The sequence below is a fragment of the Hydra vulgaris genome, chromosome 07, assembly GCF_038396675.1.
Source record: "Hydra vulgaris chromosome 07, alternate assembly HydraT2T_AEP".
Lineage (NCBI taxonomy): Eukaryota > Metazoa > Cnidaria > Hydrozoa > Anthoathecata > Hydridae > Hydra > Hydra vulgaris.
Genome location: NC_088926.1, coordinates 35,129,338 through 35,155,933, shown reverse-complemented (window position 1 = coordinate 35,155,933; position 26,596 = coordinate 35,129,338). Strand labels below are relative to the sequence as shown.

At 26.0% G+C, this 26,596-nt stretch overlaps 2 protein-coding genes across 3 annotated transcripts in view; both read left to right on the top strand.

Moving 5' to 3' along the window:
- Window positions 1–3,131, top strand: part of LOC101234624 (ankyrin repeat and SOCS box protein 8) — a 38,458-nt gene extending 35,327 nt beyond the window's left edge. Inside the window, exons 6-8 of one of the 2 annotated variants that reach the window (XM_065801713.1) lie at window positions 1,103–1,237; window positions 1,585–1,845; window positions 1,966–3,131. In XM_065801713.1, the coding sequence (XP_065657785.1) occupies window positions 1,103–1,237; window positions 1,585–1,845; window positions 1,966–2,108 (539 nt within the window). In that variant the 3' untranslated portion in view covers window positions 2,109–3,131. The remainder of the gene's footprint in view (window positions 1–1,102; window positions 1,238–1,584; window positions 1,846–1,965) is intronic. The other variant, XM_065801714.1, reaches the window with a different exon arrangement.
- Window positions 3,132–3,937: 806 nt separating this feature from the next.
- LOC136082431 (uncharacterized) lies at window positions 3,938–25,557 on the top strand. Its single transcript, XM_065801712.1, has 9 exons — window positions 3,938–4,158; window positions 10,185–10,221; window positions 10,301–10,397; window positions 12,149–12,207; window positions 12,364–12,487; window positions 15,431–15,485; window positions 15,793–15,853; window positions 22,207–22,264; window positions 25,228–25,557. The coding sequence occupies exons 1-9, from the start codon at window positions 4,021–4,023 to the stop codon at window positions 25,343–25,345; spliced, it is 747 nt and encodes a 248-aa protein (XP_065657784.1). The 5' UTR covers window positions 3,938–4,020; the 3' UTR covers window positions 25,346–25,557.
- The last annotated feature ends 1,039 nt before the right edge of the window (window positions 25,558–26,596 follow it).

Here is a 26,596-nt window from a genome sequence, read left to right as displayed (position 1 = left end):
ACAACAGTCTATGGTCACAACAATCCATGGTCACAACAATCCATAGTCACAACAATCTATGGTCACAACAATCCATGGTCACAAGTATCAAGAAAAATTCATATTGATGTTTTTAAAATAATAATTAGCATACAATCATACATGATGTCTACAATCAAAATGTATATATATAAATGTATATATATATATATATATATATATATATATATATATATATATATATATATATATATATATATATATATATATATATTATATATATATATATGTATATATTACATATATTATATATATATGTATATACTATATATATTGCATATATTATATTTATATATTTTCATAAATTCATGCTTATTGATGTTTTTTAAATAATAATTAACATACTATCATATATGATGTATATATATATATATATATATATATATATATATATATATATTACATATTTTATATATATATATATATATTACATATATTATATATTGTATATATATTGGATATATTATATGTATATAGTACATATTTATTTTTTATATGTGTATATATTTGTATATATATATATATATATAAATTCAAAAATAGACAGAACAGTGAAACAAATAGAAAATCCAGTAAATCTTTTTTCTCACAATGTTTCCATTAAAAACAATATAAATACCAAAAAAAATTACAAATACAAAATATTTTTTTATATATTAAAACTATTAGCAGTAGAGGTCTTTCAAATAATCATCAGTAGTCATATATATATATATATATATATAAATATATATATATATTTATATATATATATATATATATATATATATATATATATATATATATATATATATATATATATATATATATATATATATATATATATATATATATATATATATATATATATGTATGTATATATATATAATACAGCAAAATAATGGCATAACTTTTCCTATACAAAGACAGCATAAAAACAACATATATACCATAAAAAAAAACACATGACATAACTCTTTTATATTTTTTCAATATTTAATCTCTATTCCCCAATTATAAACCTTGATATTAATTAAGTTGAAAACGGAAATAATAGTTTCTAAAAATAAACAATGATTTCTAGGTAAGAAAACTCCTCTTCACGAAGCTGCTTTTAGTGGCTCAAAAGAATGTTGTCGTCAGCTCATAATTTATGGTGCTGATCCACATGCTAAGGATGACCGTGAAATGACACCTTTACTGGAGGCTAGTAAACAAGGTAATTTTACATTAGTAGTAAATTTAAATTTGTTAAAAATAAACTTTTAATAAAATAAATAATTTTTCATAAATTAAATTTTTCTTTTTAAGTCTCTGAAAGTTCTAAAAATTATGTTTTTGTTACTTTGTTTTGTTTATATGTTGTTTTTATTACTATCCACCATGACTAAAAACTGTAAGGCTAAGTGGATTTTGTAAATTGCAAAGTGTTCTATTGGTTTTGTGAATTTCCATATTCAGACACAGAAAACAATTGTTAATTTACTTTAAAAATGTTTTTTTTTTTAAACAATTTAATTACCCATTTTGTTATTATAAGTTTTTTTGAATTTCATTTTTTTGAAGGTCATTTGTCTTGTGTCATTCTTTTGCTGGATGCTGGCTCATTAGTTAATCATTCTGATTATACTGGTGCAACAGCGTTGCACTATATGTTGCGAAACAAGAAGGAAAGTTTAACCAATAAAGAATTAGCTTTTTTTACAGACATTTTGTTGCAATATGGCGCTCATTCAAATAAAAAGGATGCTGATGGCAAGACACCCGTATTTGTTGCAAATATGTTGCACCAACAAGAGGTTTTGGATGTAATACATGCATCATATGGTAAGATTAAAATTTATATGGCTTTATTATTGTTTCAAATAGCTTACAGTTTATATATAATACATGCATTATGTATGTATAATATTTTTAATTCATGTTTTTCATTTATTGTAATTTTAGAGAAACCTCTTACATTGCAACATTGTGCAAAAATTGTCGTAAGAAAGATTTTACGTTGCAATTATGAAGCGTTAAATAACTATCATATTTCCTTTAACCTCAAAGTATTTATATTAGAAGATTCAAATTATTTTCATGTTTAAAAGTTGTTTGATTAGTTTTTTTTGATCTTGTTTTCCTTTTTTTTACTTTTTTACTTTTTTTTTTAAGAGCAAATTTTTTTATGGGAACTGTTTAAATAAAAGAATTTTAAAGGAGAGTGTTTAAATGGTGAGTTGGAATAGTTTGTATATGTGTGAGTGGCAATGATGAATTTTTTTTAGTAATTGTTTTTTGTTGTGTGTTAAACTGATGGTAGTGTAGCTTTGAATTATGACTTTTTCAACTTTTTAAAATGATTTTTAAATGACTTTCAAAGTATCAATATCTCAATTTTTCTGACTTTGCTTATCTATGTTTATATTTTGTACAATGTTTTTTAAATCTATCTTTATATTTTTATATGTGTTAACTATTATAAGATTTTTGTTTTGAAAATACTTGAACTTTTTATGCTTTAAAAAATTGACACAATTGAATGATGAGTTGATGTGATGACAATTGAACGATGTGGTGATGTGATGACAATTAAACAATGTGGTGATGTGATGATAATTGAACGATGTGGTAGATTTTTTTAATCTGTTACTGCTATATTGGCTGTACTTCGTGTTCTTTTTTTTTTAAATGTCTTTTGGTTTCAATTGTTTATACATGAATTTGAGTTTGTATAATAAAGTATGAACTTTATTTATTTACAGTTTATGTTGGCTTATTTAACTAAGATAAATTGATTGTGCCATTATTATATACATGAAATAGTTATGACAAGTTATGAAATTATTTTGAATTATGTTCAATTATGTTAAATTTGAATTTTTATAACTTTTTCTATTTATTTTTGTTATTCACTAAAGAAGTTGTAAAATTTTTTGTACTTTGAAGTTTAATTTGTTATTTAGAATTTTAAAATTTTTTAATTTTGAAAAGAATTTTTTAAAACAGCCTTTTAGACAACCTAAACCAGAGGTCTAAGATGTTTTAAAAAATAAGGGGGTCAATTATTGTATTATTGCTTTGCTTGTTGGTTTGCAAAAATGGTTAATTTTGGAAAGATTTTTTAAAAATACATTTGTATTTTTTTTTTTTTAACTTATTGATTTTTGTTTTAATTAATTAAATTTTTCATTTATTAGTTGCTTTTTTTTTTTTTTTTTATGATTTAATTATTTTGCATAAGTTTTATAAACAACTTTTTATTACTTTCGACTACTTTATGTAAAACCTTAAGTTTTATTACACAAAATTTTATGTAATATTATTCTTAATGTTATATTATTTTTATGTTATCATATTATGCTATTAATTTTGGTTATTATACACTGTTTTTATATATTATATTGATATGTAATCATATATTGTATTAGATTATTAAATTATTGTTATATACAAATTTTAAGTTGTTAAACATATAAATATCATAGAAAGTTTCAAAAATGTACTTATAAATTTTTATTTTTAATTAAATAAGAATACTTTGAAACAATTCATATATAACAAAGTTGTTTATTAGTAATTATATAATAGAAATATTTTAAAACTATTAATATATATATAACCATTAATATATTAAAATTATATAATAGTAAAGATATAATAGAAATAAATAAGACATGTATAATAAAAATAAATAAAACTTATACCAGAAATAACAAGTAATTATATATAAGATATAAAAAGTAAACATAAATAGTTAAAACACAAATAGTTAAAACAAATAGTAAATATATAAAAATAAATTTTAATAGAAACGTTTATAATGATATCGATAAATAAAATTTGTGTTTATGATAAACCAAAATTTAATAACTAAAATTAATTTTTAAACATTTAAGTTTTCACCATTTTTATTTAAGTTTCGAATGTTAGAGTCACTTTAGTTTAAATTTTGAATGTTGTCTTTAATTTTCAATGTTAAAACTTTAGTTTTTGTTAAGTGCTACTTAACCATGGAAGATGTCAGAAATTTTTTTTAAACCTTGCAAATCATTGTGGAAAGAAATCCAGCTATATGTTTCTTCAACAGAGAAATCTACTATCAAAGCCATCATTGGAGAATCTCTTATAGAGGAAACAGAAGAATTACATTCTGAAGTATTTGTTTTTGTTGTACTAAATATTGTATTGTTGCAAGCTTTTTTTTAATTATTAGTATTTTTTTATTAAATTTAAAAATCGATTTTTGATATTTAAAATTTTAAAATTGTTTGTATTATTAATACATGAAAGTTTGTAAATTTAAATTGTTTGAAAGATTCAAAAATGAATTCAAAGATTCAAAACTCTATAGATAAATAAAAAAGTTTCACTTATGTTAAAAACTACTCAATGTGGCATTACAAATCACTAAAAATGCATGGCTGCACAATGTGTAAAACAAGTTTAAAAAAACTTAGTTGACAAAGTTTTGAAAAATAAAAAGTTATTTCTGCAAATAACTGACTTAATTTTGACATGTTTAAAATCCCCAAATAGTAAAAATATCACTTAAATGCATATAATTTTGTTATATATCAGCATAATTAGAGATATAACATATTTTACTTTGTGTTTATGTAATACATTATACTATATTTTATATTTTCAATTTTGATGGTTTAAATTATGAATTTTATTTTTTTTATTATGAATTTAAATTATAAAAATTATTTTTTTACTAAAAAATAATTTTTAATTATTCAATTTAAAAGATTATTTTACAAATTATTCATTTATTATACAAATTTTTATACAATACTATACAAGTTTTTACAATACTATACAATATTATACAGTATTATACAATATTATACAAAATATTATGCAATATTATACAAGTATTATACAAAGGTTTCTGTGTTTACTGGACTTTTTGTGTTTTTTTGATTAAGTGTAACTTTTTACTAATTATTTTTCTATAAGCAAACAGTTTAATATTAGTTGTAGTATAATTCAGTTTAAAACTAAAAAAAATTTTGCTGTTTTTTTTCATATTTTTCTATTCTATTTAATATTTCATGTTTAAAAGAGTAAATATTGTTCATTGTTTATTCTGTTTATTTAATTTTTTAATAATATCTATTTTATTTATTTAGTATTATATTTTGCTTATGCCATGTAGCATGCTATGCTACATAACATAAACATATCATGTTTATGTTATGTAGCATGCTATGCTACATTACATAAACATGATATGTTTATGTAATGTAGCATGCTATACTACATAACATAAACATATCATGTTTATGTAATGTAGCATAGCATAATACATGTTCAGTTACTTCATGATGTAACAACTAAATAGTTAAATTTTACATTAAAAGTTTTTTTTTTCAACATCTTCACTTTCAACAAGGCTGCAAGCAACCATTGTTAGAGTTGGAAGTTACTGGAAGAAAAAAGATAAAGTTTTTAGAGTAAGATAGCAATTGGCAGATGACTTAAAATGTTGAAAATTATATAAATCAGGAAAAGTGAAGGAAGTGAATTCCAAAGAGCTGATGTTGGGGAAAAAAATTGAACAATTTTTAGAGCACTTAGGAAAAGTCACAGTAAAAGGATGAGACTTAATAGAATGACAAGTACCATGAGAATGAATTTTAGTAGATGGCACAAAAAGTGCTTGTTCTTTAGAGCAGTGTCTATTAGTGTGTATTTAAAGAAATGAGAAAGAGAAGCAGCATAACAATGTGATAATGGTTGGAGGTCGGCTGCAAGAACAGATCCAACTATGCGTGCAATGCCTTTTGTATCTTATCTAAAAGATAAAGGGCATCATTAGAAGATCTGCCCCAGATATGGTAACAGTATTGCATACAAGGATGGATTTGAGATTTATAAAATAGAAATGTAAAGAAATTAGAATAGAAATTTAAAGAATTTGGAGTAAGAAAATGCAAGCAAGATAAAGAGATGCAACCATAGCAGAGGTTAATTTTGCGATCGATTTGATATATCCAAGAAAGATTAGAGTTAAAAGTTAATCAATTGCCTTAACTTCTCCACTTCTATCTAATGCATGATAAAACCTATCGGTTATTACTGTTAGCAAATCAGCTGTAGAACAAGAAGATTGAAATCCATTTTGATGATCAGAAAGTAAGTTATTAGATTCAAGATCAGAGATTATGTGTTTGTTACTTAAAGACTCAAAAACCTCTGATAGGCACTTGTTAAATAGTTTTAAATGTATAGATGACAACTCCGGAAAACACTTCTGCAAGACTATAACAGGTATGCTACCTTGACCACAAGGTGTAGAAGAGTCTAAGCAGGAAATCACTTTTGATACAGAAGCTGGAATGATTCAAATGTCAAACAATAGATCAACCTGTTTGAAAGCTATATCGGGTAGAATACAACTTGTGGAATCAAGAGATGATATTGATGAAAAGTTCTTAGTAAACTATTCAGCTTGTCTTTAAGTGAGATGACAAAATCTGAACCTTACAAGAGAGGTGGAACAGAAAGATACTGTTAAAGATTCTCCAAAAGCCACAAGAGCCTAATTTTTGAGATAAAATATGAGATTTTGTGACCTGAGAATCGTGGACTTTGGTATTAACTTTTTTATAATGGTTTTAGCAATAGTAAACAGGCGTCTGTTTTCTGGAGAATAGTTTTGCTGATAGATATGGAAGTAACAGTTTCGATTGCAGCAGCACAATGCAAGGAAAACCATGGAGAAGAGTAAAGTTTGACTTGGAATTGTTGAGAGGGAATAAAAGATTCCATGCCAGCCTGAATCCAAGAAGTTAAGTAAGAAGCACATTTGTCAGCAGTAAGACAAAAGATTTCTACCCAAGAGCCTTCACAAAGAAAATCACGGAAAGAGTCCCAGTCAGCTTAAGGTAGTTGGAAGAGGTCTGATGATAAGTGGATTCTGATGATGAAGAAGAATGAGATAATAGTTTTATAGAGATCAAACCGTGAACAGTAGCACCTAAGGGTGAATGTGGAGAAACTGAGCACTGACTAGGATCAGAAAGAAGATATAAGTCTAGTAGAGAAGGTAAATGATTCAGGTTGTCTGGAATGCGAGTTGGAAAGTTGACTATTTGAGTTAGAGTTTGAGAAAGACAAAAGTTGTGGCCTTTAGAGGCCTAAGAGATGCTGACACTAGAGCCAAGCCATTCAGTGTGATGAGTAAATTAAAGTCACCAACAACAATTATATTGGCTGAAGGATAGATGATGAAAGCTTGATGAATGATAGAAAGCTTGGTTAATGATAAGAAAGCTTGATGAATGATAGAAAGCTTGGTTAATTCAATCAGAAATAACATCGAAAAGAGTGCAGTCTTGAGATGAAAGAGTGCTATATAGAAAGAGAAAGGTGATAGAGTGAAGTGGTGCTAAATGAAAGCACATAAAAGAATAGTCTTTAGATTCAAACCTAGTTTCACAACAAATGGGTGAACTCTTACGAATGTAAATGCCTAAGCCAAGCATGTGACTATTGGAGTCTTTACCACTTAAATAAAGATAACTATCAGCACTAAGATCACAAGATGCGACAGTCATACTAAAATTAGCCTCACAAAGAGCCAGTAGGTCTGGTGAACTTTGCACCAGTTAAGACTCAACAGAAGAAAAATTACTTCGAAGACCATGAATATCAGTAAATGGTAGATTTAGAGAACTTGCTGATGACGATTGTTTACTATTGCTAGAAACCATTATAAAAAAGTTAATACCAAAGTCCACGATTCTCAGGTCACAAAATCTCATATTTTATCTCAAAAATTAGGCTCTTGTGGCTTGTAGTTAGATGCTTAAGTCATTTTTAAATTTGTTCAAGACTCAAGCCCAGGTGTACTCAATACACTATTTAATAGTCCATGCATTTACCTCATTACTATTAATAAATTTTAAGCCTTAACAAAGGGCTCCAAATGTGGCCTCAACAAGGCACACCAAAAATATGAGCAGGGACACCATCCATGTGCAACATGACACTTTCAATACTCAGATATTTTTCAGCTGTTGATGGAATCAGCCTCTTTGAGAGTTACCACAGAGTTTGGGAAACCTGTCTACCAGCCAGCCTCAGAGCCATAAAACTGAGTTTTAGAGCTGTACCCTCATTAGGAGATAATAGAAAGAGTTGCCTAGTCATGAAAACAGAGACACAAGGAAAAACCATGCATTGTCTCAAGAAGATCCAGAATTCAATGCCCTAAACTGGAAACAATGTAATATAAATACATCTGTGCCAGCCTAAATGATGAAGAAGGGGTGCCAGGCTGGTCAACAGATAGAATCTGTTTACTCCTTAAGTCTTTGCCTAGGAGGCCTTCTAGAAGATGGTAGCCAAATTTAACATCTGCCCAAGATGAGTACTTTTTGCGAGACACCATCTGTAGCCTTTACTTGACCAGGAGCCCTAAGGCATGGGGTGTTTTAAGTCAGAGTTAGGTATCTCCTAGCATTTGCATAAAAATGCATATCCTACAAGGCAGCAGGACATTAAGCAGGTTGTACTAAGTTACATGTTACCAATAACAGGATAAGCTGACCTGATAATAGTTTTAATTCTAAATAAGTATTTCTAAACACTTTTTTTAACAGCAATATTTAGAAACAAACAAAAGTTATTTAAGAGGAACTTATTATTATTTAAAAACCAAAATTTTTTTGTGGTGTGTGAAATGATTCATCTTTTCAAAATTGAAAGTCACTATTTGCACATGTTAGAAATATTATTTGGATTTGAAAAATGTTTATCTAATTTAATTTTTTCAAAAAGTTATTATGTTGGCATATTTCTGTGGATGTTATGTTGCTCCAATTTGGAACCACGGCTGACAAGGTTGCTGGTTTGAATCCTCCTTGAGAAATTTTTTGATTATTTTTAATGCTTTTTTTTTTTTGAAATAATTTTATGTTTTTTACTATTATTGTTGCTTATATAGCTGTAGTCTCAGTGGAGTGTATTTAGAAAAATATTTCATTATTTATTTAAATAGATTTTATAAATTAATTTTGTATTAAAAAGTTATAAAAAAAAAATTACACTAGATTTTAGGTAAAACAGTCAAATTAATTATAAAAAAATATTTTGAGCACCATTTGATGATTTATATATATATATATATATATATATATATATATATATATATATATATATATATATATATATATATATATATATATATATATATATATATATATTTACACACATATATATAAAATTCTAGAATAAACAAAAAAATATTGTAGAAAATTCTGGTAATTGTTATAATGCTAATCAATGGTATGAGTTGGTTGACCTCAGCATTGCAGAAATTAGAAATAAAGAAGTCTAACTATAATAACATTATACCAAAAGTTCTTGTCTTCCCATTTCACTCCCAGAGCATTGAGCGAGCAGTAAAACTAGTATTTATGTATTTAAAAATTTTCATAATTGCGTTTTAACCAAATTACTTAGCAGAAAGTAAAATTTTAAACAAGCAATATTTTCTATTTTTATGATGATATTTTTTTAATCAAATGTTTTTTTTCAAAAAATATATCCCTAATCAAAAGTTTAAAATGTGAAATTATTTGGATTGCATAAAAGTTTTGCTATTAAAATCTTCAAACAGTTACCAAATTAATTTTAAGTTTTAAATTTAATTATTATAAATGTAAATAATACTATTAGTTATTTGAAATTCATGTATATAAATATATATATTATATTGTTTAAAAAAGCTTCCATTTATTGCAATAATAGACATGATTTTTCTTTAGAATCTTAAGCATGCCTTAATCAACTTATTATTACCATGGATAAATTAAGGGCATCATAATCTTTTCAAATTTTATAGCTATACTTTCTTATTTATTGGAATGTTTATTAACTACTCTTTAACAAATGCTCCAAATGCTCCAAATCCCAAAGTTGATAATCTTTGAGATTAAGTAAATAATCTCAAAGGGTTTTCATCTGGTGAACTAGGCAGACAAATTTATTTTTAACCAGAGTTCAGGAACATTACCATTAAGAAATTGCAATATCATATTCGTTTGACATAATTGTTTCTCTCAGAATTTGATACTTTATATCTGAAAAATAATGTTAAATAATGTTATTAAAATACCCTGTACTAAAATATTCTGATTGTGAAGAAGGTTTTAATTCTTTATTTTTAGATTTCTATACTTAATGATATCTGGAAAGAAAAATATGGTTTGTAAATTATATATAAAATACAGTCCTAAATATAAAATGATTATAAAAGTGTAAAATATATTGTACTTATATTAAGAAATAATTCCTCAATCTACAAGTATTCAAGAAGGGATCTTGAAGCAAATACAGTTTTTTGTGGAGTTGTTAAAGAAAAAGATAGATAACAGAGAATGGTAGTTTATTGCAAAAGTTTTTTTTTATCAAGGACTTTGTAATTGTTATGATGCTATGATTATAATGATGTCATTTTTATGATACTATGATTAACTTTTGAACAACTGTTATTGCCTATTTTTTAGTTTTGTTGTATTTCCTGATTATTAAATTTTCACACTTTAATTTTCTTACATACATATACAACAATGGAAATTAAAAAAAAAAAGGGTGGAAATTTTAAAATTGCCGTTCAACACTAATGTACAGTAATGAAAAGTATTGAAAAGTAGACATTCATATTAATTTCCAGGCAATCATATTTAATTTTTGTATTCTTAACACTTAATGCATTACACTTTTTGTGTTTGCGAAATATATTATTGTGTTGTAAAGAAGCCTTTAATAATCCACAATTAGGGCTGGTTTAAAAAAAAAATTGATATTTAAGAATGATCTCTTAGTAAAATACAATCTAAATTTTTTAATTTTTACTCTCAAGAAACCTTTTTATTTCTCCCTAGAGTCTTTTCATTACTCCATAGGGCCTTTTCATTTCTCTGTAAAGCATTTTGTTTCTCTGTAGAGTCTTTTTAGCGTATTATTTTGAATCACCTGAATCAAATGATAGTGTTTTAACAAAAATGGTATTCCCATCTATTAAGTAATTTTAATTGTAATGTTCTCAAAGTTTTTTCTTCCTACTTTTCTTCAGATACTGATTTCTTATTAATAAAATAATTATTTGTTGTTTTTTTCTTACATTTTATGACTGAGGTAATTATATATTTTTTATTTAATTAATTTTAATTTTGAAATCAATTTTAACAATTATAAAATAAAAACTGTTACATTGTTTTGACCTTTAACAATTTCAAACCTTTGAGATCCTTATAACAGGTAAAATTTATTTAAATTGCTTAAATAGTCATAATATTTAAAAACAATTTTTTTCCTAACTCAACATTTCCCACCAATCAAAAACTTGCATAATTATTTGAACTTTAAAAGAAAACATTTCTAGTTATTATTTTAAATTCAATTCATTCAAAAAAAACTTTTATTTAACATTTAATAAACTTTTAGATTTTTACATTTGTTAAACTAATATTCTATTATGATCTCAAACTGTGTCTAATCAAAACATATTAAAAATACTTATCAAAACATTTGACATTTATTATTTTGCTTACTCAATATAACTTTCATTTTGTATTTTTGCTTATTCAATATAACTTTCTTGCTTTTCTTGTAAGCTTAAGATTGTTATAGTCTCAAAATTAATTGTATTCCAATAATCAAAAAAAAAAAATATTCTTAACTTAATAATTTTAAATTTATGTTTTTGAAGGTATTTAAAATTTTTATTATTAAGTTTGCCTAGCAATTCTTGCCGAAATTTGATTGGCCAGAATTGATATTGGGAGATCAAAACATAATTTTTTCCAAAAGTAAATGGTCATTGATTTTCGATCGACTGTAATTTCCAGCACTGGTTACATAAATGTATTCATATATATATATATATATATATATATATATATATATATATATATATATATATATATATATATATATTTATATATATATAAATATATATATATATATGTATATTTATATATATAAATATATATATATATGTATATATATATATAAATGTATATATATATATGTATGTATATATATATATATGTGTATATATATATGTGCATATATATATATATATATATATATATATATATATATATATATATATATATTATTTATTTAGTTATTGGAAATGTATTTTAAATGAATCAGATATTCAGCTTTTAGATGAAGTTATTAAAGGTTTTACAATTTTATGCAATATTTAAATTATTTACTTGTTAATTAATTTCATTAAAAGTATCAAATCTAAACTTGAAGTATTTTAAATTTCAATTGTTTTTGAATAATTGAAAGTGTGATGTGTATGTTTAAGTAGGAAGACATTCTAATGTTTAGGAGGGAACATCAACTGTATTAATGATTCATTGAACCTATTATCTTTGACAGCAGATAAATTAGTATTAAAAGTCAATGAATTATTGGATGAAGAAAAAACTGAAAAACTTGTTCATACTTTCAGGTGGCATATTAATTTTCAGAAATAACTTATATTTTGAGAATTTATATTTTAAGAATATTTCAGAAATATTTTATATTTATTTATATTTTGTATATTAAATAATGTATTATATATATTTAATTTACAGAAAGAATGTATTATTATATATTTTATATAATGATCATTATTTTTAAAAATTTTGCATAATTTCGCTTCATTTTTTTTTTTTTTTTTTTTGTAATTCACCTCCCCAAGGCCAAGAAGACCACTACAGATAAGGAAGCTACTTGTGGTTATAACCCTCTCCCAACACTATAACTCTGAAACACGAACCTTGACGAACAAGGCCACTGCACAGAGAAACAAGTTGAGCGCAATACTTCCAGGGACGTGGTGGGAATTGAACTCAGAAACTCTTGCTTATGAAGCAAGTGCTCTACCACTACACCACTACCGCACATAATTTGAGCACCAAGTTGTTCTGTTTGAAGAACTTTTTTATGTTCATATTAGTGACCCATTAAAAGTTCAAGCAAAATGGTCTTGATGGGCCCCTTAAAAATCTAGGTTATTTTTTTGTATAAAGCAATGCATATACATATATATATATATATATATATATATATATATATATATATATATATATATATATATATATATATATATATATATATATACATATACATATGTATTTTTGTTTGTATGTATGTATGTATGTAATATATCATGAAGTGCAAAAATGCATGTTAACAATGTCAAAATTTATTGAATTGATTTTGCCATAAAGAATTCAAAAAGTTTTCCACTATTTGTTTCTGGGAATAAGTTAGAAATCAATCCATACTCAAACTTTTTGGGGTGTCATTACAAATCGATCATAGATAGGACACTTACTTCAAAAACTTCCATCAAAAATGTTGTTTTGCAATGTCAGCCATTTGTCTCCTGGCATCATATGGTGAAATTTTAAAAATTAAAAAGAATATATTTGAACATCAACTGAGAGAGCATTTGAAGATTCAATAACATCAGTGCTTTGAACTTCTCTACCTTGTTCAACTTTTGCTGACTTTTACAAAAGTTTTTTAAGTCTTCTGTCAATTCTTTTTCTCTTAAACTCTTTTCTTTCATTTAAAATTTAAAACCATTAAAATTTCAATGTTAATGTTTATTGTTAAGTTTAAAAACTTGAATAAAGTTTTTTTTTATAATGATAGATTGCTTGTCCAAACCAAACCCTCAGTTGATGTAGCAGCACTTCCTTGTAGCAGCAGGCTATAAGATAGTCAAGAGGTATAAGCAAGAGGTTCCAAGTTCGATTCCCACCACGTTCCTGGTAGTACTGCACTCAACTTGTTTCTCTGCGCAGCGGCTTTGTTCGTCAAGGTTCGTGTTTTGGAGTTAAAAAGTTGAGAGATGATTATAACCACAAGTAGCCTCCTCATCTGTAGTGGCCTTCTCGGCCTTGGGGAGGTGAGTTATAAAAGAAAGAAGAAGAAGTCGATGTAGCAGCACTCCCTTGTGGCAGCAGGCTATTATATAGTCTATTTATCAACATTCTGCTCATATTTTACAATAAAAAAGCAACACTCCTCGCATGTTTTACCTCTTTGTCGGCAATATAGCAACACTCCTCACAAGTTTTAAAAGTATTATCAAACAATTTTAAAAAAAAAACACAGTTATTAAAACTTTCTAGTCATTATTATTTCAGTTATTTAAAAAATGATAAAACTTAATGTTTATCCGCATTATTTTAATTGTTTTAACTTTAAGACAATATTAAAATATGGCTTAGTTGTTGTTGTTGCTTAAATGTTGTTGAAAGAGACTTACCATAAAAGTCTCTTTCTATTACCATATAAAGGTATATATATCAGGCCTTGTTTTAAATAAAAATGGCTTAGCACATTAGCTTGTTGTTATTTTGACATCATAAATTTATCTTTATTTTTTTAATTTTGTTGTTAACTTTTTTAAACTACAGCACAACTAGCATCAGATTTGTTTGCAAAGAAGGATGTAACACAAGGTGGAAATGGCAATATTTCAGAATAAAGGGTGGGCGGACCTCTGAGATGATCTCAGGATGACCTGTTACAAAAGTTATTTTTCAATTTTCAAATATTAGCCAATTAGCATATTTATCGGGCCAAACTTCGTCTTGAAGTTCAGGAACCTTTGAAAAAAATGTTAGATTTAAGTGGAAACAAAACTAATTATCTTGCTCATTATATTAGCTTAGCAAATCTGATCAAGTGGAAAACAAATGTCAGATTTATTTACACAGGTTCTATTGATGGTGCCAAGTGGAAGCAAAACTAATCATACTGTTGTTTAGCCTAGGGATCTGACTAAAAGAATCCTCACTTAAAGGAAAGTGTTTTCTAATCACTTAGTTAAACTTAAAGTTGATATAGGTGGTGGCGTTTTGAAATTTTTTCTTGGCATTATTTATATGACCACTGTTAATGATGCCCAATCACCATAAAACAAGCAATTGCTCACACAAAGAATTACTAAAGGAAGCAACATTTAGGAATCCTGGTTGAAAAATTTTATCATTTTTAAGACTAAAAATGTATGTTCACCCTGTGAACATGCATTTTTAGTGACTTACACCCTAATGACTTTCTTGGGCCTTCAATCTGCCCCAAAATAAGTAATAGTGATAATTTCATTTTCTTATTTAAACATGAAATGAATAAGTTTAAGAAATTTTTTTAACCTATTTGTTATCCTATTATTATTCTATTTGTTTTAACTATTATTATCCTATTTGTATACATGCTGATGTATTTGATTGAATATGTATACTCTCATTAAGCATAAGATACTGTTATCGCTTTTGTAACATTTTAAACTTTTTCTTTTAACAATTAATAAGTTGCAATCATGTAAAGTAATATATTATATGAATAATGAGTTAAAAAATACTTACTGTAATGTACTTTCAATTCTCAGAGAACACTTAGAAGATGAGCGAAGATTTCTTATAAAGCAAGTTCAAGTTATACAAGTCAGTTTATGTTATAGGTTTTTTTTTTATTTATATTATTGATTTGTAATTATTTATTATTAATGAATATATAATTTTTTTTTTTTATTTCTCAATTTTTTGTTAAAATTATTTACAATAAAATTAAATCATAATTGATCAAAGTTGTTATTTTAATCTTTTTTCTAATAGAAATTGTTCTTTTAAATAATTTTTTTAAATAATCTTTTAAATAATTTTTTAAATAAACTTCATACTTTATTTTAATAGATATTGTTCTCTTAAGTTAAAATGATTTTTAATTAGATTTCATATTTTCTGTTTTTAGAATGCATTAATTGAAAAAAATAACAAATTGTCTCAAGGTGGAAGATATACTTCTATTGCTGGTATTTGATCGTTTCAATTTATCAACATTATATATATATGTGTGCTTGTATATATATATATATATATATATATATATATATATATATATATATATATATATATATATATATATATATATATATATATATATATATATATATATATATATATATATATATATATATATATGTATATATATATATATATATATATATATATATATATATATATATATATATATATATATATATATATATATATATATATATACATATATTAGGGTGTCCCAAAAAACAACATTTTTGAAAAATATATGCAGAGACCCCCTTAATGTGTTCTATCTAATACAAAAACACTAGATTTAAAATTTTTTTGAATAAAAAATATTTTAAGGGGTCCCTCAAGACCCTAGAATATTTAATGGGTCCCTAATATTTTCAAAAAAAAAAATTTTCAAAAATGTGTCAACCTGGTACTCAAATGAAGCGAAATTATATAAAAATTTCAAAAATAATACAGATTTCAAATATAGAATTGTTATTTTTTAACAAAAAATAAAAAAATGCATTTTTTATGTATTTTTATGACAATTTTGATAAATAAGTTAAAATTTTTCCAAATTAAATATTATTTTTGAAATTTTTATATAATTTAGCTTCATTTGAGTACCAGGTTGACATTTTTTTGAAAATATTAGGGACCCATTAAATATTCAAGGGTCTTGAGGAACCCCTTAAAATATTTTTTATTCACAAAAATTTTAAATCTAGTGTTCTTGTATTAGATAGAACACATTAAGGGGGTCTCTGCATATAATTTTCAAAAATGTTGTTTTTTGGGACACCCTAATATATATATATATATATATATATATATATATATATATATATATATATATATATATATATATATATATATATATATATATATATATATATATATCAGGCCTTGTTACGAGATTTCGCTGCGTAGCGAAAACGCGTAGCGCATTTCTAAGTAACTCAACTCAGCAAATATATTTTGCATCGTTAGAAGTTATATTGCGTCACTAGCGTCTTTTCAAGTACCGCATTGTAATTAAAGTTATTTTATTAACGCGTTAAAAATCATACAAACAGTTTGTTTTTTTCTCACTATAACAAAAGTTACAAATAAAATCTAAGTTCTTATTAAAAAAATCATTTTTATTATTTTCTTCAGATATGAACTAAATTTTATTTTGAAAAAAATATTTTTTTCATGAAACGTAAAATATTTGTTTATTTTCTTATGATTTTATATTTGGTTTTTGGTTATTTTATTAACTGTTAATACATTTTTTCTTATTTAATTTGTGAACTCTTTTTAATAATGTTTTTAAACAATAAAGTTTTTTTTTGTTATTTATCAGTTACCGATAACATATTCGTGATCATAATTTATTTTCGTAAATTAAATGAACGTCATTAAAACTTTACGTTATTGAATTAACAATAAACAAAATATCTTATTAATAAACTATTTACATCAAAATAAATCGTGCATTTTTTAAACTTATTATGACTAAAAATAATTTTTATATTTAAAAGGAATTTATATATTTAATTCCTTAAGATAAAACTTAAAACACTTTTTTTTTTTAACTAATTTTTAATAGCAAAAAAAAAATTATGAAACAAACTGTTTCTTTAACAAAAAAATCTATTATTTTACAATTGCGGTTAAATGCTTTTACTTACGACTTTGTTTCTTCTGAATAAACGTCACGTTAACGGTAATCAAAAGATAATTTAAATATTCTAAAAGATATAAGTTTTTGCGTAGCGCAAAACTGCTGAATGCGTAGGCAAATCGCCTTTTCGCAAGCAAAATGCGAGCTGCGTAGCGCTTCTTAACAAGGCCTGATATATATATATATATATATATATATATATATATATATATATATATATATATATATATATATATATATACATATATATATATTTCTATTATATTAATATATTTATATATATATATATATTTCAAGCTGTGAAATCACATTTTAAATTTGTTATATTTAAGCAATGAAAATGGTGAGTTTTTATCAAGACTGGAATATATATCACCAGTAAATATAAAATATATATCACCATTATATATATAAGTATATATTGAAGAAACTTGTGACATTAATATTTATTAATTTTTTGTTAACATTTGATTCAGAAAAGCTTTTTTGTTTGCATTTCTTGAAAAGAATAAATATTTATTTTGAAGTTTATTTAATAATTAAGTTTTATGGTATTATGTATCTCAAAATATTTTTCTTATATTGTTATTACTCTAGTTTTTGGTCTCAAAACTTCTGATCAAAAACAATATATTTTGAATGTTTACTATTCATTTAAATTTTGTACTTTAAATTTTAAAAAACCAAGCTGTAGTTGGTGCAGATCGGATATTGATACTTCTAACATAGGAGTATAGTTAGTCAGGTCAGATTATCCTGCTATTAGTAACATGTAACCCAGTACAATCTGCTTCATGTCCTGCCGCCTTTTTAGGCAAAGGCTAGGAAATGCCAACTCCTACTTAAAACAACCCCTGCCTTGTGACTGTTAGTTGAATTAAGGCTAGAGGTGGTGCCTTGATAAAAATACTCATCTTGGGCAGATATTAAACGCATCCGGCTACTGTCTTGTAGAAAGCCTCCTAGGTAAAGACTTAAGGGGTAAACAGGTTCTATCTGTTGACTAGCCTCGCACCCCTTCTTCATCTATTTGGCTATTGCAGATATATTTTAAATATTTTGTTTCCAGTTTAGGATGTTAAATGCTGGATCTTCTTTCGCAACGTTCACCAGACCTACTCACTCTTTGTGAGGCTAATTTTAGTTCGACTGTCTCATTTTGTGATCTTAGTGCTGATAGTTATCTTCTGATAGTACTCTTAAAAAGTGCTTTTCATATTGTAAATGTTGTATTATATTATTTTATCCATCAGCTAATATTGTTGTTGTCAGTGAATTTAATGCTCATCACACTGAATGGCTTGGCTCTAGTGTCAGTAACTTAGCAGATGTTAAAGCCCTTAACTTTTGCCTTTTTTAATCCCTAACTCAAATAGTCAACTTTTCTACTGGCTTTCCAGAAAACCCGAATCATTTACCTTCTCTACTCGACTTATATCTTGTCTCTGATTCTAGTCAGTGCTCAGTTTCTCCACATTTACCCTTCAGTGCTTCTGATCTCGGTTTGATCTCTCTAAAACTATTATCTCATTCTTCTTCATCATCAGAATCCCCCTATTATTGTACCTCTTACAACTGCCGTAAAGCTGACTGGGACTCTTTCCATGATTTTCTTCATTATGGCCCTTGGGTAGAAATCTTTCGTCCTCCTGTTGACAAATGTACTTTTTACATAACTTTGTGAATTCAGGCTGGCATAGAATCTTTTATTCCCTTTCTACAATTCCAGGTCAAGACTCACTTTTCTCCATGGTTTTCCTTACATTGTGCTGCTGCGATTGCCAAGTGAAACTGTTACTTCCATATCTATCAGCAAAACAATTCTCCAGAAAACAGACATCTGTTTATTACTGCAAGAAAGCATTGTGAAAAGGTTTTGTCTAACGCCAAAGCCCATTATTCTCATAAAATCTCATATTTCATCACAAAAATTAGGCTTTTGCGACTTCTGGAGAATCTTTAATAGTATCAATAATAAGGGCAAATCTCTAATTCCATGTTTCTTGTATGGTTCAGACTTTGTCACCTCACCTAAAGACAAAGCTAAATTGTTTGCTAAGAACTTTTCATCAATATCATCTCTTGATTCCACAAGTTGTGTTCTACCTGATATAGCTGTCAAACAGGTTGATCCATTGCTTGACATTTGTATCACTCCAGCTTCTGTATCAAAAGTGATTTCTTGCTTAGACTCTTCTACAGCTTGTGTCAAGGTAGCATACCTGTTATAGTCTTGCAGAAGTGTTCTCTTGAGTTGTCATCTATACTTTTAAAACTATTTATTAAGTGCCATTCTGAGTCTTATTTTCCAGTCTGCTGGAAAGCAGCATCTGTAATCCCTATTTTCAAAATTTCTGGAGAGTGATCTAATTGGTCTGACTACTTTTCCATTAGTTTTCTTCCTATCATAAGCAAGGTTTTTGAGTCTTTAATTAAAAAGCGCTTAATCTCTAATCTTGAATCTAATAACTTACTTTCTGATCATCAATATGGATTTCAATCTTCTCGTTCTACAGCTGATTTGCCAACAGTAATAACTGATAGGTTTTATCGTGCATTAGATAAAGTTGGAGAGGTTAAGGCCATTTCTTATGATATTTTGAAAACTTTTAATAAAGTTTGGCATGCTGGTCCTCTCCATAAGCTTTCTTCTTATGGTGTATCTGGTAACTTCTTTAAGATTATTGAATCCTTCCTTTCCAATCGAAGTATAAAAGTTGTTCTTGATGGACAGCACTCTTCTTCTGTAACTTCAGGGGTTCCTCATGGTGCAATCCTTGGCCTTATACTCTTTTGAATTTACATTAATGATCTTCCAGATATTCTCACATCTAAGTTAGCATTGTTCGCTGATGATTCTATCATTTGTTCTTGTCATGATAAGAAGCTAACACTCTCTGATTGCTTGGAGGGAGCATTTGAGCTTGAAAAGGATCTCACTTCTGCTACAGCATGGGGCTCACAGTGGCTGATGAATTTTAATTCAGATAAAACTAAATTTTTTTCAGCTGATCGTTATTGCAGGATCGTTTAGGAATGATAATGTACTCAATGAGTCATTTACCCTTCATCTTCTAGGATTAACTCTTACTTCTGATCTTTCTTGGAAACCACATATCAAATCCATCGCAAAATTAGCAGCTGCTAAGGTTGCATCTCTTTATCGAGCTCAACACTTTCTTACTCTTTTCTCTATCTCTATAAATCTCAAATCCAGCCTTGTATGGAATACTGTTAATATATCTGGGGCGAATCTTGCTCTTTCTCTTTTAGACAAGGTGCAAAAAGGCATTGTAAGCATAGTTAGACCTGCTCTTGCAGCCAACCTCTAACCATTGTCGTAATGTTGCTTCTCTTTACAGATACTATAATGGGCACTGCTCTAAAGAGCAAGCATGTCCTGTGCCATCTACTAAAAATCATTCTCGTTTTACTTGTCATTCAATTAAGTCTCATCCTTTTTCTGTGGCTGTTCTTACGTGCTCCAAATACTCTTATTCCTCTAGTGTTGTAGTTTTTCCTATGGTGGTTACAATATTATGCATCACAAGATCTTTATATTCTTTTATTGTAAAGCTTTATTTAGTTTTCTTAGTGTGTTTTGAACTTTGCCAGTTTCTTGTAGAGTTGAATCATAATTTTTATTTTGACTCCTAAATGTATTTGTATTTTTGCTAATGCACCATCTATATATATACATAATATACATAATATATATACATAATATACATACATAGCATATACATAATACAATATATACAATAATAATACAATATATAATACAATATATAATACAATATATAATACACTATATACAATACAATATATAATACAATATATAATACAACATATAATACATATACATAATATACATAAAATATACAAAATATACATAAAATATACATAAAATATACAAATATACATAAAATATATACATAAAATATACATAAAATATACAAATATACATAAAATATACATAAAATATATACATAAAATATATACATAAAAATATATACATAAAAATATATAAAATATATATACATAAAAAATATATACATAAAAAATATATAAAAAATAAAAAAAAGGATTTTGGACAAACTTTAGACCGTAATCAAGTAGTTTTTTATGATGTTTTATTTTATTATATTTATTGGCTAAATTAAGTTTTTAATTGATTTGTAATTAAGTGTTACTTTTTTAATTGATTTGTAATCGTTGTGATCATTATACTTGCTTTATGTGTAAAGTGTCAAAAATATATTTTTTGTGCATTTTAAGCTTCAAAATGCCAGCCTCAAATCAACAGTTTTTCTAGAAAGTGTGGAAAAAAGTGATTCATGAAAAAAAATTGTTTTTTATATATTATATTTATAAGATATTGTACCTGCCCAATCAATATTTAGTTTACAATTGCATACTTATATGCGCATAAAAAAATAAAGAAAAATTTTTTTAAAAAGTCTATGAATTAAAATAGGGCAATAAATTAAAATTAAAAATAAAACGAATGTAAATATAACTTTCTAGTCCATAAAGTTGTGGTTTTTAAAAAACGACTAAATTTAATTGAAATTCATAACTCTGATTTTTAAGACCTTCATTTGAAAAAAAGATTCCTCTACAAGTCAAAACAAAAAAAATTAAATCAAATATTTTATTTAGATTTGCGTCAATTATGTGCTAAACTAGAAAAAGCAGTATTATCGAAAGATGAGCTAATGTGAGTTTTTTTTTACTTCGAAGATGTTCATTGTAAATATTTGCTTGTTTTCAGACTTTTGTGATTATGTATGATAAGATGCAGTGTGATCCTCGAATACAGAACTATTATTACTGAATACTAAATATATGACAACTGATTAAGGTTAATATCAAGATAATATTATCTTTAATTATGTAGGGGAGACCGGGGCTAGTAGGCCGCAGGGGTGAGTTGACGAATTGCGTTTATCTTCAGAGCCTTTCATCAGAAAGTGACAAAAATGACACAGAACCTTCCTAATTGACCATTTCATCATTCACTATAGTATTGTCAGGATTTGTGCATGCGCATGGGAGATATTAAATTTATGTGTTTTTTGGACAAAAACGTAACTTTTGGAACATTGCTTCCTTTTTACTTTACAAAAGTAAAAAGGAAGCAATGTTCCAATAGTAAACCAATTGTAAAAGTTCCAGTCACAATTGGTTTACTATATCCAGTCAGATTTTTTTTTCAAAGTTGCCATTTTTCAGGATCTATAGACTGTTTATTGAAAAAAAGGCTTTCGGAGTAAGTTGACAAAATTTTCACGGGGTAAGTTGGCTTATAGCATTTACTATGGAAAAAAATGTATATTTTTACAAAAAAAAAATTTTTTAATTTTTAACGATATTGAAAAAACTTACTCTTACTAAAAAATTAAAAAAAAAATTTTTAGTTTTTTTTCACAGATAAAAAGTGGGATGCCGTTTTTTTTTTTTTTTTTAATAATTTTTTTTGTAAATGAATGAAAATTTTATCAGTTACATAAATTCATACTCTTTGAGACTACACTTTAATATTTTCAAAAAAATGTGCTGTTTAGGCGACAGAGCTCATAAAGTAAAAACCGAGCCAACTAGCCTCGGTCTCCCCTATGTTTAGTTTTTTATGTAGATTTACTTACCTTTTTTATATGTTGTTATCAATGCAAATTGTGTACACATGCCGAACTACTAAAACTTAGTGTAATGATAACATAAGATAAAGTGTATTTGTATAATATCTGTAATGAATTTCGCCATGTTGTCCTGAATACCTAAGGTTTGAGAAGAGAAACTTGTTTAAATGTCTTGGTATAATAATGGTCTCTATACAGTTGACTCTCAATATTTCAACTATATCTTGAACTTTTTATTGACTTTTAGAATAAAAAGAAAGTTTTCGTTATTCAGGTATAAGGCTTTGGAAATTTACCTTCCCTATTCTCATCCCCATTCCCCATCCTCATGCAAATTGTTTATGCTTGAAAGTGAAACAAAAACATATAATAAAGTGGTTAAGAATATACTAAGTTGTTCTAAGGCTGATCTAACGAAGATGTTCTAAGGCTATTCTAACGAAGATGTTCTAAGGCTATTCTAATGTAATAATCATATGAAAAGAGATTAAGGTCGGAATGCAAGAAGCAAACTTAAGTGAAGTTCAACTTGAACTTCAAAGTCTTGACAAAGTTAGAATTTGAAGTCTGGAAAAAAAAATTTTAACAAATGCATAAGCTAAACTTGAAAGTTTCAAGATTATAATTATATTATAGCAATTATGACATGTATATAAATGTGCGATGACATGTATATAAATGTGCGAATCTTCTTAGTGTGGAATGCAAGAAGTGAACTTGAATAAAGTTTGATTTGAACTTTTAAGTCTGACTTTGTCAAGTTAGACTTTTTTTGCAAATTACTCTGCTTTATTCTAGGGTTAAGTAAAAAGATCAAACCGTTAAATTAGAGATTAAATGTTAACCTAACTTTTGTTAATGACACTGTTGAAAAAAGTCTCTAGAACCTAACATCTAAAATAAGAAACAAGATTTAATAAACTGAGAATAACAGAGCCTAAAATTAGATAGGACTTTTTTACATGGGCTTTTTGCAATAATAAAAGGACATTTGTTCTTAAGAGTGATGTTCATGTAAAAAAGATGAAAAAAATAATTAATGTTGAAAAATGTGGAGTAGAATGAGGCTTGACTTAAAATTGAAGAGAAGTTATAAAAGCTTCAAAACTTTTATTCCAGAAGGAATCAAAGCTTCCGAGATGCACTTTATGCATGCATATTATGAATATAAACATATATGTTTGCTATTTATTTAGATGCTGGCTATATAAATACATACATATATATATATATATATATATATATATATATATATATATATATATATATATATATATATATATATATATATATATATATATATATATATATATATATATGTATATGTATATATATATATATACATATATATATATACATATATATATGTATATATGTATATATATACATATATATATATATATACATATATATATGTGTATATATATATATGTGTGTGTATATACACACACATATATACACACACACACACACACACACACACACATACACACACACACACACACACACACACACACACACACACACACACACACACACACATACTTGTACTGGTGAAATGTATTTATATATAGTTTATATATATGTAATGATTGGCAATTTGTTTTTTTTTATTTCAAGTTAACTTTCAAGACTGCGCTATTTCGAACTTCAAAAAACCACTTGAAATCTTTCAAGAACAAATTTCCAATTCGTTTCTTGCATTACATTCAAGTCAGACTTCAGATTTATAGTGTAACTACAAATTTCAAATTTGCTTCTTGCATTCGGAAACGGTTTTTGCTTTCTCGAATAAGCCTTTAAGCCTCAAGTTATTCCTGAAAACCGCCGGTTTTCAAGAATAACTTGTGTTTAAGTTCGTTCTTTAAATATGCTCAAGTCAAATTTTAGATTTGAAGTATGACTTCAAATTTCAAGTTCGCTTTTTGCTTTTCACCCCAAGACTATTCTAATAATCATGTAATAAAGAGATTAATACTATTGATATGTTATTAAATTATACTTATTATGTTATACATTTAGGTTTTTAAAATTTTTTTAGTGGATGTGGGAAAAATTCGCTTGTATATCTTCCGAAGCCACCACTTCAAATTAACAACACGATGTTTTTGCACAGGCGTAATCGTTTGATTTCTGCAAAAAAAACTTCCGATAAATGATTCGCATGGCGCAATTACATACTTAAATTGCTCTCGATAAGTTTTGTATTGAGTTTGAACAAGTTTTGTATTAGAGAATAAGTTTTGTATTAGAGAAAAGTTTTTCGAAAAATGGTTTATTAACATTGATCAAACATTTTGTTATTACATTTTTAATGTTAGTCAAAATTATTGCTATCTTTTTTTTTCAAAGCTGATAAAACTTTATAAAATGCTTGTTATTTCTATATACTTTAAATTAAGTATATTTGTAAATAAATAAGTATATATATATATATATATATATATATATATATATATATATATATATATATATATATATATATATATATATATATATATATATATATATATATATATATATATATATATATATATATGTATATATGCCTGGCACAAAAAAGCTCTAAAATTTGCGGCTCCCTCTATCCCAAACGTAGAGTAACAAGTTTATAAATTTTTTAATATTATTTTCAATTATGTTTATATTCATCGATAAATTTTAAATTTTATGCAATAATCTCTTAGCGTTCAAAAAGTGACTATATAAAGTTTGACCCCCTCCTCATCCCTTTATTTTTTTTTTTTTCTTTGAAAAGAGGTTCAAATATTTATTAAATCTAAATACTTAAAGTAGACTACTGATTGCCTCAAAATTAGCAAGTATATGGGACCTCCTCAGCTTTAAAAATCTCATGGTAATGTTGTATAGTTGTTTTTAAAAAAAAGCAACAAAAAAAATAGATACTGGTTGCAATTTCAATATGCATGCTTTATATATCACAAAATCCTATTTAAAAAAATAGATTGTGGAATTAATAGAAATATTTTGATGATGCTTAAAGTTATTTAAGCAACCGTAAACAATTTGTTGACAGTAATACTACTGTGTCTTCCAATTTATCAGATATAACGTGGGGTCCCTCAAGGTTCTTTATTAGGACCTCTTCTCTTTCTAATTTACATTAATGATCTCCCTAAAGCCTCAAATTTAATGACGGTCATGTTTGCCGATGATACTCATTTCTTTTTATCTCATAACGGGATTGTTCCAAAATATGAACATTGAGTTAACAATAGTTTCTGACTGGTTTAAAATGAATAAGCTGTCACTAAATGTTAAGAAAACTGAATGGATACTTTTTCATCAAACTTCAAAAAAAAGCTACTGCCTCTTGTCATTTCACTTTTTATTGACAAAATTCAAATAGAAAGTGAACTAACTACTAATTTTTTAAGAAACAATATTGA

Excerpts from the sequence above, each read along its gene's own strand:
- LOC136082431 (XM_065801712.1), top strand. The coding sequence starts at position 4,021 with ATGTCAGAAATTTTTTTTAAACCTTGCAAATCATTGTGGAAAGAAATC. Across the intron at positions 15,486-15,792 it reads AGCAAGTTCAAGTTATACAA|AATGCATTAATTGAAAAAAA; the intron begins GTCAGTTTATGT and ends TTCTGTTTTTAG. Across the intron at positions 15,854-22,206 it reads AAGATATACTTCTATTGCTG|ATTTGCGTCAATTATGTGCT; the intron begins GTATTTGATCGT and ends TATTTTATTTAG.